At 37.5% G+C, this 17944-nt stretch overlaps 1 protein-coding gene across 1 annotated transcript; it reads left to right on the forward strand.

Annotated features, from left to right (window-relative positions):
* The first annotated feature begins 435 nt into the window (after window positions 1–435).
* On the forward strand, window positions 436–17519 carry CRLF2 (cytokine receptor like factor 2). The gene is made up of 8 exons (XM_074816901.1): window positions 436–667; window positions 5971–6082; window positions 6851–7023; window positions 8613–8752; window positions 9465–9627; window positions 11299–11413; window positions 12465–12549; window positions 15112–17519. Exons 1-8 carry the CDS (start codon window positions 550–552, stop codon window positions 15379–15381), a joined length of 1176 nt encoding a protein of 391 aa, XP_074673002.1. The 5' UTR covers window positions 436–549; the 3' UTR covers window positions 15382–17519.
* The last annotated feature ends 425 nt before the right edge of the window (window positions 17520–17944 follow it).

Here is a 17944-nt window from a genome sequence, read left to right on the forward strand (position 1 = left end):
TACATCTAGTGTAATAGCCTCCCTACCTCTAGCAGCTCATTTCTCTTTGTCACAGAAAGGCCCACAACATCTGCATCCGATTTGAGGACAGAAGTGGCTCAAGCCAGCTGAGGTGCACCAGGCATGTGGAGGGCAGGTTAAACATCTGCTAGCAGGAACAGCTCCTGATTTGTAAGTGGAGAGGTAGGCTGTTTGCACCTCTCCTACCCTCTGGTCACTGGACACTCTGAGGTCAGTGTCTTCATCCAAGATATGATGTGGTCACAGCTATGAACAGCTACCTGGTCCTTGTTTGGATCAGGGCTACAGACACATCCAATTGATATGGCTGTGAAAAGATAAAGCGAAGTGCTAACAAGACAGGTACTCATATTCTGAGAATTTTAATTTTCTTTTTAACATAGTATGAAGAAGGTGTGCATTCCAAAGTCCTACACTTCTGATTTGTTTATAGCTAGAGATATGACAATTTTTTATTTCCTGTAGTCATTTCCTCCAGTTCCCTCCAGCCACTGGTATAAAGTGATCAAATAGTAAAGTCCAGAGATTATGATTACTCATCTCTTCACAGTCTGTTGTGTCATTCCAACCATGAGACTCATCCTTCAAGCATGTTCACTGATGTTCACACTGGTCAACCTGGTGGCTTCTCAGTCACAATCTCCTGGTAAGTTCAAAACCCCAGATATTTATTTAAGAAGTTCATATATTAGTTAGCAACATTTCAGTGCATACTTTACCTCATGTGTTACAATAATCAGTACTTTTTTTGGTGAAATGAATTAACCAAACAGAAATTGATATTCAGCAGAGATGAAAGTGGATTCTTAAAAAAACTCAAACAATAATGATGATGATAATAACAGATTTTAATTAAAGTTTTCTAATTACAAATCAAGGCAGAACTCGCTAAGCTTGTGTCTGTTCTTTAAGCAAGACTATTTATTGTCTAAGGCATAGGTTATAATAAAGTAGACTATGTCCAAAAAAGACTAGCCTTCACATTGAACAAAGATGGATAAAACAGATTCTAGGTAAGACTTCAGCTCTTAGTATTCTTGAAGAATGAACACGATGGGAAATATCCAGCAAGATCTTGCAACTGAGAAAACATCAAGGTAAAAATACTATTAAACAGCAAACTTAATAAAGACATTAAAGACTGGTTATTTGGCTACCTAAATTTAAGAACATTTATATTTCATGTGTTTTGTCTGCAGTGCCATTACATATAGATTACCAAAGATAAACTGATTATTACAGAAATCAAACATAAAGCCCAACGCATAGACTGATAATCTAATCTTTACTCTTGTTTATTTATCACAAGTTCCCTGTCATTCATTTTATAAGGAGAAAGAAATACTTTATAGTTACATTCTCATCTTATCAACCTATAAATCAAGTCTCTGTTCTGCTGTACTTACGGTAAGTACCATTTCAGCAATGCAACAGCACCTGATTCTCCAATGTTAATTGCTCCCTGTGAGTCACTGGCTCTTCTGTGAGGGGACATGACTCTTCCCTGTCCTGAGATGGCAACCATTTATAGCCATGCTGTACTGATGGTATGACTTTGTGGAACAAAAGTTGAAAATTACAGTTGTAGTGCTTATTTGATGCAAAGTGTCGTGCTGCTTAGCAATGTTTGGTGATCTGAAAAAAAACAGTTTGATGGGTTATAGGAATTATGCTATAAGGATTATGCCTTGCCTCAGAATGTCTATAAAGAAACTCTCTCCTGCTGTCTTTTCCTTTTCTTGAAAAGAGATTTTCTATTCAGTCTCTGTCCTGTGCATTCAATCTAGCAGTCTTGTGTACAAGGAATTGTGCTTTCTCTTACATGTGTTCCTATTAATTAAATTAAATTAAACTGTTCTCATAGATCAGTAGTATTAAGGGTAACAAAAGACTGTAGGCTCAGATCTGGGTCTTGCTCTTCAGTGGTTTCTATACAGTGTGTTGCAATATGTGGAAGTTCAACGTGTGGTTACTTAACAGGTTTCATCAGTGTAAGGAAATCACAAGTGGTTTTTCTTCTTTGTTATGTTTCAATGAGGTTGCAATTGTTCCAGTACATGCATGGTCCATTCTGTTATCTTTGCAGATTTACGTTCTGCTTCTCCTTTTTCTCTTTTTTTATCTGTTCCATGACATTCAGTCTTTTTACAATATTCCCCTTCAATAGTATTTTTTCTCAGTAATAAACTTTCAGAAGTGGCTTGGAGGTGGAATGTACTTGCTCATATTCTTGCTCATGCTTGTGTCTGCACAATTTATTGCTCAAGAAAATTTCTTTACTTTCCTCTGTAAAAGTACTTTCTCCACACACCATAGTGATATTTTCCATGCTTCTCTATCCTAAGAAGAGTTAGGTGTCCAGCGGTGCCTGTGAGGTAAAAGGCTTGTGTGGAGTCCTACCAGTCCTCGTCTGGTTTTACTGAAGATGTAGACTTGGATAATTCTCTCTGAAGCTCATGTTCCAGGGCACCAGTATGTGTCCTACAGCACTATAACATACTGCATACCTAGCTAGACCAGCAGGCCACCCTCAGACAGAAAGTTGTTGCCATCCAGGGGCTGCCTATTCATAATATATTTGACCTTTCCATCCACTCATTATAATAAAAAGAATAATGATAAATGTGTTACTTTGTTCTATTGTGTGCCTCTAGGATCATGAATAGAAGAATGTTTTAAATAATTACAATTACTGTGGAAGAGTTGTCGCATTAGCTGAGAACAATCCATGGTGTTATGGGTGGATTCATTAAAATTCTATCATAAAGAAAGGGAGAGAATTGGTCCCCTCTGTTCTCTTTCTATCTCTTTCCATTAACAAAAGATATGAATGATTCTGCCTCCAGAACTATAGGTGTATAGGTACTTAAAAAAACAATTTACAAAAAGGAAACTGAACACCTTTTCAGGCAAAGGAAAGATCATCAGAAGGAAATACCATATTTTAGATAACTTGTACATATCCTCAGAGGATTTGGTGTCAATTTAATCCAAACTTTAAAAACCTCACTTGGTCTATGCATCTTTTCATGTGGAAATGTGAATTATGCGACATATACATACTATAATTTGAAAAGATGCATGCAAATGTTTACTGAAGTTTTACACAAGCACAACTCCTACTACATTCAAAAAGGCTACAAAATGCATGAAATTAGAAAGCACAGTAGAAAATTATCCTGACTAGAGCTCTAGAAACAGAGTCTTTAATAATAAAAGATTGGTAAAGCCTTCTTATTCAGACTGATAGACTATCTTATGAAGTTCTTAAAAACTAGAGCAAAGAAAATAATAGGTATATATCACCAGACAGTTTATTACAATTTCTGTTCCATTTCTATTAAATTTTTGATTTATTGTTAAAGTATTTAATAATGTATTACCTTCAATTTTAGTACATAAATAACTGCAGTTGCTGGAGTTCATATTTAAATGTTAAAATTCCTGAATTTCAATTCGTAATATGTAGGGGTTTGCAGAAAAAGGTTCTGATCCTAGAAAGATTTATATGTGTTGTTAAGTTGATGCTCTCTGAGTAATCCGGATGAAGTCAAGTGGACTACTCAGAGTGTGCAAAGTTAAGTCCATCAATAAATCCCTGCAGGACTGGGGCCAAACCGATATTATTATCTGTCATCCAAAAAAATATGCATTGCCAAACCCAAGATTCAGTGTGTATCTCTGAATTGTAGCCTCTAATAAGCAGTATAAAGCTATCATAATGTACTGAAAAATAGAGAATAATGAGTGTTGTCCAAGGTTCAGACAAATTGGTGACCTTTGTTGCCTTCCAACAGGCCAGTCAGATCAGACCTTCCAGCTTTTATTTTCATAATTGAAGTATGGACTTTAGCAGTTCTTTCTCAAAGTGAAAATATCTGCAATCAGACTAATTATCAAAAAGTGGAAAGTACATGTTTTGTTGCTTTTAAATGGAATTGAAAACATTCATTCTATAGTCATAAAAATGATCTCAGGACAGTACAGTATTCTCCATTCACTAACATTTATATTATATTTTATAATGTTAATTTTATTTAAAGATGGAGAACCTGTAACTATACACTTAAATATGCATTAAATACACATTTAACTATCTTTATAGAAAATCTAAGCCCAAGTAGTCATACTGATTTCAGTTACACTAAGTATAACACTATATACTTCACAACACAACCACGCTAGAATTTAGTCCATAAAAATTGAAATATGTTAGTGCAATTGCAGGGCAAGAATCCACTGTTAGGCAATTTGCCATCATATTTCTTAGAGTCTTTAAAGACAAGATCATCTCTTAGACCTGCTGAGGGGACTTACAAAGGGTTCAAGGAGTTAGAAAACAAGGGCTAGGAGGTCTCTTGTAACAGAGGTAGAGCTGGCTAGATAAATTCCATTTTATGATAGCTTTTGAGGTTTTGAAGTTCTGTTTTTGCTTCAGCATGTAATAGCACTTACTTCTCTATTCTTCAGAAAAACACATGAGATTTTCAGCTTGAGGAAACAATACAGAACGAGCCTGCAGGCATCAGTTAAGAAATGGAGGAGTTAGTTAGTTTCAAGTCCTTCTCTTGAGTAAGAGCAGAATCATTTTTACCAGAGCTCCATGAATCATGTAGCAGGGACCTGCAGCTACATCTACCCAGTGTGTCTTGGATTTCTGTCATGACTATTTCTTGAATGATTTTGACAAAACATTTTACAACACAATTACATCTATACAAAAAAATTTTGACTAACTCTAATTAGAGAAGTCATGAAATGCCTAGACACAGAGATACAGTCATGAAAATAGGCAAAACAGTTGCTTGAATCCACATGCCTTTCTGACATTCTTAGTGTTGATTATGGAGAAAAAGATAGCAACCATAAGGATAGTTAGGCCTGATTCACATAAACATTCGGGATAACTGATGTGATAAAAAGCTCATAAGAAATGTTTTAAAATTTTTCCACTTTAAATCCCTTCAAAAGTCTAGAGTGGCATAAAATGTAGCCAGCAATCAAAGTTAAAATCCTCTATTCCACTGCTAGGCAGGAACATTCCAGCTAAAGTTTTTAGGGACAGACACTTCATGTCTGGAGACAGCAGTCTGCAGATTTTACCCTCAAATGGTTTCTTGCTGATATCCTAGACATTTTCTTCCTCTTTGCTCATTCAAGTAAATATAATTTCACATCTTATAGAGTGCAAAATAAAGAATTTGTCCTTCTTCTTGATATAGAATGGGTTTCTAATCCTTCCTTCTACCTTCTTAATTTCTCTGGTTTTTAATGGCAGATTTATCTTCTGTGTCTGATTGTAGAACCCTGATGGATACAGAATTAAAATACCCATGTCTCTACCAAGAGCTATAACAAGGAGAAGGCCAGGAGACGAAATAATATCTGCATGCAGTCAGAGGACATTAAATGATCTTGTTTGTCTCTAAAGTGGAATTGACCAGAACCACATAGACCAAATATGCAGTATACCTATTTGTGCAGATCTGCTCTGGGTTCCTATGGTCTTGACCTGTGTTGTTAGTCCCTTGTTTCTTACAGTAAATATCTGACAGTTTACACACAGGTTTCATGTGGCATTAGCTCCCAAATACTTTTCCTTAGCAGGAAAACTTTAGTAGGTATTATGGGGCAAGGCTGGCCTCAAGGTATAGGCCCTATGCATTGCATAGAAGCGAACCAGTTTATATCTTTTGGTCCAGGCCCATGGGATGCTCTCTGGTGTTGCTGTGCATGCTTTCAGTCTGCTATTTTGAAATTCGAATTTCAACATCTGTAAGTTTTTTCTTTAGTCTTTTTCCTTGCATTTTAGATATTCTTATGTCTTCTTATTTTATGATCATCTGAGTCTACTGAATAAATATCTTTGAAATACTGATTGCCTACCAATGTCAAGGGATGCTTTTCATACTCACTGCTGAAATCATATTCTCTGTCAATGTCGGGCAGGTTGGAAAGATGCCATCAACACCACAATAATCAATTTCAATAATGAGAAGATGCAGATCACGTGGGCAGCAAAAAAACTATTTCCCAGCAAGAACGTATCATTTTCTTATACGTGAGTGTTGACAATGCTTATTTTTCTCTTCTTAAGGGATTTGCTTTGGGAAGCTGAAATACCTAAATCTATTTGAGTCTTCTGTGAACTGTACCTGGAAATGATTTTAACACTTGCTAATCATCCGGCGTGAAACCTGTTTATATTCACAACCTGCTACAGAAATGTACAAATCAATAAGCCTGCTGAATAGTTGGTCACAACTGACATTATATGAAAGATTTGTCCCTCTTCTGTTATTGTGCTAAATGTTAATGTTAATTACACTATTGAAAGTGTGTTTTCCACATATGTGTGTATATTTTCCTTATTAACTGACATCGTTAATGAGTAACAGAAATATAATGTTTTGGTTAAAGACCAAATTTGGTTAAAGGCACAGCTCTTGATCTTCCCTTTTCTTTCTGGGTGGTATATATGAAAGAACTTTTAGCAGTACCTGGAAACAGGTTCGTGAAAACATCTGTTTGAGCAATTCATTCTCTTATCAGAAAACAAGAACAACATATAGGAAACTTTATAATTTCAGACTGCATCAAAACCCAGGGCTGGAAAGTCAATGAGGTTTAAGATATGAATTCCCTCACACCACTATGAAATTTGTTGCTGCAGGAAATTCCATACACAGACTTCTCTTGGTAGGAACATTTGAAAAAGAAAAAAAAAAAAAAAAAAAAAAGGAAAGAACAGTAACAAAAAGGAATTAACTTGTGTTATCTGGTAAGAGTTAAGTAAGTGTTCTATACACTAATGTTATTTTATTTATAGATTTGATGAAGGCAAGCACAAAGTTTGGAAGCCATGTCCCACCTATTTATTGGATGAAGATTATAATTCTGGATGTCTTTTTAAGACAGAAGGACCCACCCTTGCCATCTCTATCAGGCACAGCAATGGAAGTGAGGAGCTTTTTTCTAAAAGACTAAAATCCGATTTTTATAGTAAGTATGTAAAATCACAACTTCTTTGGTAGTCCTAGTGTCTTCACTGATTCTCTAGTTGTCCTTTATTTGAGAAGAAATCAGTTATATTGGTGTATAAAATGTTATTAGTGTGTGTCCCAAAACCAAATTATAGTTAATTCATGTTGATTTTCATCTCTTGCTGTCATCAGTGCTTACACAGGTCTGTGTGCAGCTGCAGCTAAGTGAGATTACATAGTCAGACTTGTCCCCAAACACAGTTTCAAAATCAGAATGAAAATACTAAAATACACGGGTGTGCTTAGTCTAGTGCAGACCTGCTTAGTATTCATATCAAGAAAAATGAATAAACGTTGAGAGTTTCTTGTCTTAGTGCTGGCTGTGTGATCTTTCTCATATTTTCAACCTTCCATTCTGTTGTCATCTTCCATGCGATGTGAGGCAGCAAACTCCTTCTTATCAAAGAGGCTGTCATAAAACCATCATCACATGTCAATAGAAATTATTTGAGTGGCTTTGGTACAGTCTGACAGCATAAAAGAGACATCCTCCTACTAATAGAGAGATGATGTTCCTGTTTTTATTAAATTCCTCCCGCCCCAAATACACATCTAGTGTGTGATTAGTTTATCATAATCTTCTGGAATGTCACATAGTTACAGCATTTAAAGTGGAGGGTTTTTTTCTGATAAAAATTGCACAGAAAATATACAACTCAGAATTATCTGGAAAAATACATATATTCCAAATACATTATTAGCATTTATTAATAATATTTTAGCAAAAGGAATTAAACAAAAACCTGTCAGGGCATCTAACTTTAAGAATACTTTTATATCTCATAATTTTACCTGTATCCAGTAAATTATAGAAAGTGCAGCCTGAGCCTCAAATTTTGGTTATTAAACACCCACTGATAATAAAACGAATTTCAAAAGGGTTAGGTAACAAAGCACAAATATCAGGGATCAGACTTAAGTCTTTACATTAGGAAGGCAAAATTTTCATAATACAAAAAGGGAACCAGAAGGATTGAAAAAGCAGGCAACACTCCTCTCACACCTTTATTTCTTATTTAGTACTGAAGACTAACGAGCTACACAGAGCAAATCATTGCATGGTTTTGGAACCATCTGAAAACAGTGAGGGGTAGATTCAGTTGTGCACAGGTAGGCACCCAGTGCTTTTTGCAGATGCACTACCATATCCCACATAGCCTCCAGCAGCAGCACAACTGTGTTTTGTAGATTTTGGGGTATTGAATTTGTCAGTCCCTTTCCAATGAAGAAACCTCTTTCTCCTTGGAGGATGAACTTTTGTATGTGACCTCCATATAAAACATCAAAATGGAGCTTGACACCATGACACTTCTCACCATTTGAGGTGCCACATTCAAAAGTAGGTGCTATCTCATGTCAGGAACCTACTGCGAGTACTTAAGGAAGGACTTTAGTCTCCTCATACTTCCTACAATCAAGAGAAAGACAGTCCACCTTCTTCACTTTCTACTCAGAAAAACATTGTGACAACAAAAGAATAACAGTAATTTTAACTGCAAGAACTTCTTTTTAAGAAACTATAGCATAATTTATTTCTCTTCTTCTTAGTAAAGCCCAATCGACCAGAAAATGTGACATTCTTCTGGAAAGATGACACTGTTACTGTAAGCTGTAATAAACCAGAGAGAGCTGTGAAGTGCTTGAGACTTGAGCTTCAATACAAAAGCAAGTTTGACAAAGAGTGGCAAGTGAGTTGGACATGACATTTTGAATCAACATTGAAAGGAGCTGGAAGTAGCATCTCCATAGAATGTAAAATAAAGTTATTTTCAAATGGTTCTCCCATCCTATATTTTCAAATATAGATGGTAGCAGAAAACAGACAGATTTTTAGGATCCTGGATCCCTGCCATGCCAAAAATCATTTACTTTTTGAGTTATAACTAGTTGCCACCCAAAGAGCTGAGGACACTCTAAGGGAAAGGTTCATTGGAAGATAAAAGCAGAAAGCAGAGTAGAGAAAAGAATATAGAAAAAGGGAGAAAAAAAAATGAAATAGAATGAAAGAAAAGAGATGAAGGGATTTCTATTTATTCTAAAGTTAGTTGTTAAGTATTTCTAAATATTATTTCATTGACTTAAACCTTTCCAGTCTCAAATATAACTTGTAAATATTTTGTGGATCTATGTCTTTGCATATTGTAAATATGTAAGTGTAACATAGTGCACTATGTAATGATTGTTATGATCTTCAACTCAATATCAGACAATGAGGAATGGATATAAATAGTGAACAGTCAGGCAAGAAACAGAATTCCTTGAAACTCAGAGAGGTTAAAATTCAGTTCTGAGGTTTTGGGTTGGCCTATCCCTTGTCCTAGTTGTGAATACAACTGAGTGTAACATTCTGAAGCACGGTCTTGAAAAACAGAATTAACGATGATACACCTTCCTTCTCAGTCCAGAACTTCTAAGTGTTGCAGTGTTGGAGAGCAAGGCTTTGATCCAAGGAAATGCTATTCTTTCCGGGTCAGACTGAAGAGGCTAGTACCCTACTGCAACGTAGTTAATTACAGCAGTGACTGGGAAGCAGAAACATTTTGGATGAATGGCACATTATTAGGTAACAACTGTGCTGCATTCATATATTGTCTTAAGTACAAATGGGGAAGGGGTCACTGCAAAAGATTCTGGGAACATGCAGCAAATTAATGTTGCACTGTTGTGCTCCATCTTCTGTTATCAAAGAAAGTTCATGGGGATATCTAATTGCCCAAGTTTAACTCCTGTCCAGTTTGTTCCCGATGGCCCATAACACTATCCATTTGTGCCATAATAAGCAAAGTTAAAACTGTCCATATAATTTGTGTTACAATACTGTCTAGGGTCCACCAATGACAGTGATGTGATTCATGGGGGGTGTGGGGTGGAGGGGAGGGGGGGTGTGTGTCCACATATGATAAGTGGACATCAAACCTGAACCCTAAGAAAACCCTTGATGCCCCATTTTTGAAGGCAGTTGTTTTGAGAGTGCATCCAGTTGAACTACAGGACCAGAGGTCATAGTAGTCTGATGGTCATATGTGTGGTATTGATCAAAACAGGGAGGATGGGGGAAAAGAGATGAAATGGAAGCAAAGTCAATATCAGCACTGTGTTCCCACCAGACAGACACATTGAACTGAGTGTGATTGACTTCGATTAGACCTTTGATGGAAACAGTATTTCTACTGGTTATCAAAATCAAAAAACAGTTTTACTGTAGTAAAGGAAAGACTGTACACCATCCCAACAGATTTGTATGGCTGCCAGCAGGTAACTGAAAGGAAGGAAAGCACAGAGGAGATGGACTAATGGTTTAGTTGTTCTGGGTGCCCCTGGATAAAAAGTGACATTGGCTCAGCCCCTTCATTGGGGCAAGCACTTTACTTCAGGATTATAATGAGTTATTATTGATGCCAAAGCTAACATCAGAGGAAGACATGAACAAAGTTATGCTCAAGAAATTTCATAGACTCTGAATGCCTTACTTGGGGATCACAACATTTCTTGTCGCTTTCTGGCAAGATGAACAAAGCAGGCATGTGGAAAAGGCTGGACAGTTGCTCCTGTATGAATAATCATTAGTTTTTATAGGTTTTATGTGGACAGCAGATCAATAGTAGGAGGTAGAGTTTTGAGGTGGCATTACAAAAGCTGCAGGAAAAACACTGGGAATGCTGAAAAATGCACAAATGTATTAGTTTTATATACCTGTGAGCTAGATGATATCCTGCCACTAGTTACTTTCTGGGTATCAACACTTGTGGTTTGCTGACATTTTGTTTGCTGGGATGGGAGAGATGTTGCTTGGTTCTTTGTTTTGTCTTAGGAAATAAGACATTTAGGCTACAAGTAAAATTGCACTTGCAGCTTTGGTGATTGTAAGCAGATCTATATATAATATAGATCTTAGCACAAAGTTGCTGTATCACTGTCAATGCAATGTGATGAAGATGAAAATTTATAACATCATTTATAACATCTCTACTCTTTGCCTGTAAGCCTGCTCCTTTGTCCTGTACCAGGTCAATTTAGATATATAATGTACAATTTTCTTTGTTTCAAGGTTTGGGATAGCTTTTCTTTTCAGTTTCACTTGAACAATTCATCTTGTCTTATTTGTTCTTAAAAACTTATCTGTTTGCTTTCTTTTTTTTTAAAAAGAAAAATCAATGTTCCAGCATGATTAAGAATATTTACTGTTAAAGCAGAAAATAATTTTTTCACATACTTTTTTTGTGACTATTCCTAGATTCATGTGATGATGATGTAAAATCTCAGTCAAACCCAATAGTTGTTTTAAGTTGTTTGCTGGCAGTACTTCTAATGATGCTTATCCCCTTGATTCTTCTGTGCAAATGGCAGAGGTAAATATAATTTTATTGGTTAGTACTAAATAACCATGTCATGAAAATAGACCTATCATTCAGGATCAAGTCTCTTAAGACTCAGAATTCTTATCTGGTAAATGAAGTCATCATGAAGATGTAGAAGTCAGTATCTTAACTACTATTTGAGGGATAATGCATCCTGGCCTTTCAAACACCCCAGAACAATTCTGGTAAAATACAATGTTTCGGGATAAAATTCTGTCTCTTCCACTTAATTTCCTCTCTTTTTTAGAAATTCAGTTAAATCCTGGGAAACCAAATATTTTGTTGGTTTTTTTCTTTTCGTCTGAACCGTCATCCTTTTGTGCAACTTTCATCAGACTCAATGTCTGTTTGCAGTAAGCTGAAGTAAGCTTGAGTGCATTCAACTTTAATTAGACAATATCAATATTTGGATTTGCAGTTGAATGACTGTTCATGTTTAGAATCTACAATTTAAAAAAAAAAACAAACAAAAAAACAAACAAACAAACAAACCCACAAAAATGAAACAAAACCTTCAAAGGCCCCAAATTTTGGCTTTTTTGTTGGAAAAAAAAAGACAAACATGCAGTATTTTCAGATCTGAAAGTATATGTATGGGACTCTGATAACCTTTTCAGATCATAAGCTGAGTTTTTTCTCCTATACTTCTATGTTTCAGGTTTACATTTGTGTTCACTAAGTCAGCCAATAGAGCTGGTTACTGCACCACCTGTCTATGAGAATGTGGCCAGGGAACGTAAAACTCTGACTACTGCATGGAGCAGAATGGCACTTGTTGACTAGGTGGAAGTTTTTATAGAGTACGGTTTTCACTAGGATGGGGTTGGTTGAAAATCCAGCAGAAAAATCACTCTTAGCCTGATGGTGTTATCATACTATTATAACTACTTTTTGACTTTAGAACACATTTTAAAGAATTCAACCCTAGAGTACTGTCACGTAAAATATATTTGTGGTTATCCAACTGTGCTAAAGTAGATTTTTGTGTGAATGACTACACTATACCAAAATATCAACTTGTATTTTTCTTTCCTCTTTGCAGGCTTCAGAAGTCAGTCATGCCTGCTATACCAGATCCAAAATACATATTTTCTGATCTCTTCAATGATCATAATGGAAACTTCCAGGTAATCTTCCCCTTCCCAGCAAGATTGTAATCTCTAGAGTGTTGAGAATAATTTGAAAGTAGCTACTGATACTTCCTCTGCACAGACATTACCACAAGCACTCTCTGACCCAAGAGAAAAGCTTTTCCCCTTGTGCAGCATCACCAAGAGGATCGACAGGGCAAATACCTGAGCTCATACACTCAGTGTAGTGTTGCATTGGCACTGTGAAAAGACACTTGCTATAGAAAGAAACAGAGAAATTGCTGGAGAAGAATTTAAGGGTTTCCAGAGGCACAAGATCCAGTGAGATGGCACTGTGGTGTTTGCATACATTCCTGCACATGATAGCTCAGGGAGATTGCTTCAACCTGATCTTGCTCTTTATGTTTGTAAAGTGTTGTGAGAGTTAGTGCTGAGCCAGTGATGGCACTCATGCCTATGGAGGCATCAGTCATGATAGGAAGCATCCTCTCTTAGCCACAGAGGTGTATGGTCGCTAAAAGTTTAGACATGAAATGACTGTCAAATGAATAGACCACAGTTTTTGCTTTGGTTTCTTACTGTTCCTTGAGTCCATGACATCACATACATGATGTATTTTTCTGTATTAATTGGACTGTCTTTATCTTAATTACCATTAAGTTTCCTCCGAGTAGAGAGAGGTCAAATATTTACTTTTTAAAACCCAATGACAATATCAAAGAGCAATAATAAAATTTCAGTAACAGACTGAAAACTCTCTCTATATAAAATAGCTTTAAACTGAAACTGAAGAAGAAAGATATAAATACAAATTAATATTGAAGCTTTAGTACAGAAGTGCTGGGTTTGTGTGTGTGGGAGCGGTTCTTGGTAGTGTGGGAGGGGACTACAGCAGTAGCCACCTGTGAGAAGCTTCTCAAAGCTCCCCTGGCTCCAAGTAGGATCTGCCTTTGCACCAAGGCCAGGCCAATTTGTTTTGGTGGCTGCGCCTCTGTGATGCTGTATTTAAGAAGGGGAACCTGGGAGAAGGAGTGGGAGTTGGGAAGAGGAGTTGTGAGGAGGGTACCTATGTGAACACCGAGGTCAGTGGGAGAAACGAGGAGAAAGTGGGGGATGTGCACCAGTTTAGACACTCCCCTGCAGCCCATGGTGAGACAGCAGGACTGCCACCCTGCCACCCATGGAGGTCCGTAGTGGAGTAGAAGCCCACCTGCAACCCATGGGGAACCCCACACTAGAGCAGGTGGCTGTGCCCAAAGGAGGCCGGGACTCTGGGGAAAGAAGCCCCCATGTCCTGGTTCAGCTAGGATAGGGTTAAGTTTCCCCAGCAGTGGGGGGAAGCTCTAGCTGGGTTATTCAATACCGTGCTGACGTCACCTCCTGGCGCCAAAGTGCAGGAGCGGGAGAGAGTCTAACGCCTGTGTTATGCCATCTCTCTGCTCTCACTGCTGTACTGGTAGATATCTTGCTCTGTTCATTGTTATTACTGTTACTGTTATTGTTATTGTTGTTGTCTGTTGTGTTGCTGTTGCACTGTTGTATTAAACCTCTCCTTATCTCAGCCCCGGGGCTTTGTATTTCACTCCCTTTGTGGGGGAGGGGCAGCGGCCGTGTGGTCTCAGACCCCGGCAGGGACTAAACCACCACACCCCACTGTTGTAGTTCAGCACTGGGAGGACTGCAAGCGTGGGAGACATCCATGCTAGAGCAGCTCAGAAAGGGCTCTGGCCCATGGGACTCACATCAAAAAAAGTTCGTGAAGGGCTGTCTTCCATGAGAAGGACATCATGCTGAAGCAGGGGAAGAGTGTGAGGAGTCCTTCCCCTGAGGAGGAAAGAGTGGCAGGACTCACCATACCCCCCATTCCCTGCCCCCTGCACAGCTAAGGGGGAGGAGGTAGAGAGATGGGGAGCAAAGCTGAGCCTGGAAAGAAGGGACGGGTGGGGGGAAGGTGTTTTTAAGATGTGGAAATGCTTCTTACTGTCTTACTCTGTTAAGTGTTGATGTCAGTGTCTGGATTAATGTTCTTTTTCTTCCCCTAATGAGTCTGTCTTTTGCCCATGACTGTAATGGGTGAATCATCCCTCTCTGTCCTTATCTCTGTTCTTGAGCCTTTTGCTTTATTTTTTCCTTCCCAGTCCTGAGGGGGAAGGGGTGAGCAAGCAACTGCATGGTCCTCAGTTGCTCTCTGGGCTCAAACTGGGTCACCTAAATCTCCATGTAAACTCAGTCTTAATTTGGATTAAGTCAGGGTTTGGGTCAAAGAATTCATGAGTCTGTCAAGGAGGGAACACCGGGTATTTTACACATCTAAGGTTTTCTAAAGGACCTGATTAAATACGAAGATGTATTTAATGTAGTCTCAATAATAAGTAGGAGTTTGTATGCATTTGTGAAATCCTGTCTGCTTTCCTGCCATTCTGTCTTTCTTCCATCCTGCTATCTTGTGTCCTGCTTGTCTATATTGCTTCCTTTTCATCTTCTCCGTTGTGGCTCATTCTGGAAAGATGCCATTACAAGAGGAAAATTGGTGTCTGTACAGGTTTCTTTTGATTGATATCTCAGTCCCTGCCAACATCAACATTTTAATTTTCCTAGGAATGGATAGACAAAACGGATCATGCAGCGATGCAAACGAAGCTAGAATATGAAGAGCCAGAATGCATCATTGAGGCAGAAAGCCAGCAAGAATATGAGAAGAACAGTGACAAACAGGGGCCTCAGGAAAAAATCACTTTTTCAGGAGCAGCTGAAAATAATGACCCCAAAGCAGCTCAGATTTCCTGCCTGATGCCAACATCCAACACTATAGCTTCATTTGCTGGCTTCCAGATTTTAATGAATGATGACATGTATGTGATGCTATAAAATCTGCATGATGCAGAAGGTGTTAGGTGTTACATAAAAGATCCTGATGAGTTTAGGGGAGTGTGTGTTATCTGGTTTCAGATCTGTACTTTCCCAACACTTATGATCACTTGGGCGGGCTCAATGTTCGAAACAAACTTCTGGAAATTTATAGTTAGAATTTGTTCTAATTGGGATTTAAGACTAAATGGACCCCCATTTTCCTGATATGGAGAGGATACAACAAAAGCTCCTCCATAATACGTGTTTGCACAGCCAAGACTCAGTCCTTGCACTTATGGAGTATGTAGAGCAGTGCAAACTACACTGTTATTCTTCCCAAATGAAGAGAGAAAATAAAGGGATTTTTCTGCTAATGGTCTTTGTCTCACAAAGACCAAATCATACACTGCTCATTTTCACAATGATAGGGCTTTGCATGCCCTCTTAGAGTGGAAGCACTTGTTTTTGTAAGCTGCTTCTCCCACTGTGAAACTTTGTGCCGAATGGCACACATCAAAGTTTTTATAAAGAGAAAGAGTAAGTCCCCATATCTAAGAACAGAAGAGTGAGGATGTGCAATATTGAGTCACATTTTATCCTGCAAGCAGTGCTGTATAGGCTGCTTCCCCCAGAACAGCAGGGCTTCATGGGCCTCCTCTGAGATCAGGTCCTCAGTATCTTAAAGTCTTTGTATGACTATGCAAATTCTTCTAGAAAGCTGAGGTTCATTTTGAATAATATTTGTATTTAACTAAGTCACATTTATTTCAAACTTTTTTTTCAGTGTAATCAGCAGCTGTAGACCCAAATTAGGATTTCTTATTTGTGTTGCATACACCAGCCTCTTGTTCTCAAATAACGTTCTAAACTTTTCTAAACACACCATCTTTTAAAATATGTTTAATTTTCAGTTTAAATTACAATATACTATGCAATTAGACATCAGAAAAAAAATCTTGACTATTTTTATTTTCCCTCTATCACTTAGGCTACATGCTATTTAAAAAGAAGTTTAATTGCTAAATGCATCTATGATATGGGTAATGTCTGGTAGATATACCGTGATTATATGTTGACTTAGGTCCAGATATTTACGTGGATATCAGTCAGTCATTAAATGACTTTATCAGTTGATTAACTTTGCCAGTTGCATACTTTCATTGTAGTATAACTTGGAAATTGCACATATCAGAGAATTACAGTGATTAGTAAAATATTTTTAATTCAGTCTTTAAAAAACTTCAACTCCAGATCTCTTTGAAAATAGTAAATAGCAATATGGATCATTAGGTCTCAAAATCTGTTTCTAGGTGACCCAGTTAGGTGTACAAGTTAAAATCCAGAAATTTTCTGGCCAATAACTGGGAAACTCAACTGGAAGGATAGTTCAGGCACATTCCCCAAGTTTTGCTTGGTATTACTTCAGATTTGGTTGTCCACTAACAAGATTAACATGCTAACAAAGGATTTCCCATAATCCTGAAAACATTTCTGCCTTTTCCTATCTAAAACAGATGTGTGCAAGTTTTTTGGGGCCTTTTGTACAGCCCACATTTCTGGAAATTTTTTATAAAGGTAACCATGCAAAGTTTCAATAACACCGTGCAAATGCAATGGATTTTAAACTAATGCAAGCTGCATATAATTTGATGAACAGAATCTAGCTCAGATCAGCTCTTCTGATCTGATATAAAATTGGCATTATTGCATGAGAATCAAAGAAGTTACAGAGATTTACAACAGATAAGAACCTGTTCCAGTAAAGGTTCCAACAATAAAGTGTGAAGTAAAGCCCAGAATGTACTGCTTAGTTACTTCATGTTTGAACCACACATACATATGGTTGTCTAGAGAGCTAGCTAAATACCTTAATTAAACCACTTTGTGTTGAGCAAATACTTTTCTGTCTGAATTCAAAATGTTTTAGTATATTTTCCTGAAATTTTACTGTGAAAAAAAAAGTCATATTGAAGTGTGCTGTTTAAGCAGCATTCCTGAACTGAAATGTTAGTCATTTAAGTTTTTAGTACAAACTATAATACCTTGTATTATATTTTATAGACATAAAGGTTCTTTTTGTGTATGTATACAGCCATATTCATATTGCATGTAAAGACTAGACATAAAACAAATAAAACACCCACATATCTCATATAGTTATTTTAAAAACGTTCCCTTATGAAGAAAATAAAAAACAGGCAATTATTGAAATTTAAAACAAAGCATTTAAAAAAAAAAACCCACTTCCATTCTTGGGGGACTCTAGAAAAATGTCTACAGAATGATGAAGAACATGATTTAAGCAACAGGAAAGGTCCTCCACCAAATACTAATGATGATTATATCAAATATGGTAAAACAAGACACATATCAGATTAGCAACACTCATCACTTGCGAGTGTTGGGGATGCTGGGGGAACCCAAGCACATCCCTGAGCTCTTCTCTTCTGGTGCCTGCTGTAGACCATCTCTGATGAGATGTAGACCCTGGTAGTGCTCAGCCACACCAGGCAGTGCGTCCCCAGGAAGGATACCTGGTGCCCATGGCACCTTCTGCCCCAGCTCCTGGTATGAAGATCTG

The sequence above is a fragment of the Strix aluco genome, chromosome 2 (assembly GCF_031877795.1).
Source record: "Strix aluco isolate bStrAlu1 chromosome 2, bStrAlu1.hap1, whole genome shotgun sequence".
Taxonomy (NCBI): Eukaryota; Metazoa; Chordata; class Aves; order Strigiformes; family Strigidae; genus Strix; species Strix aluco.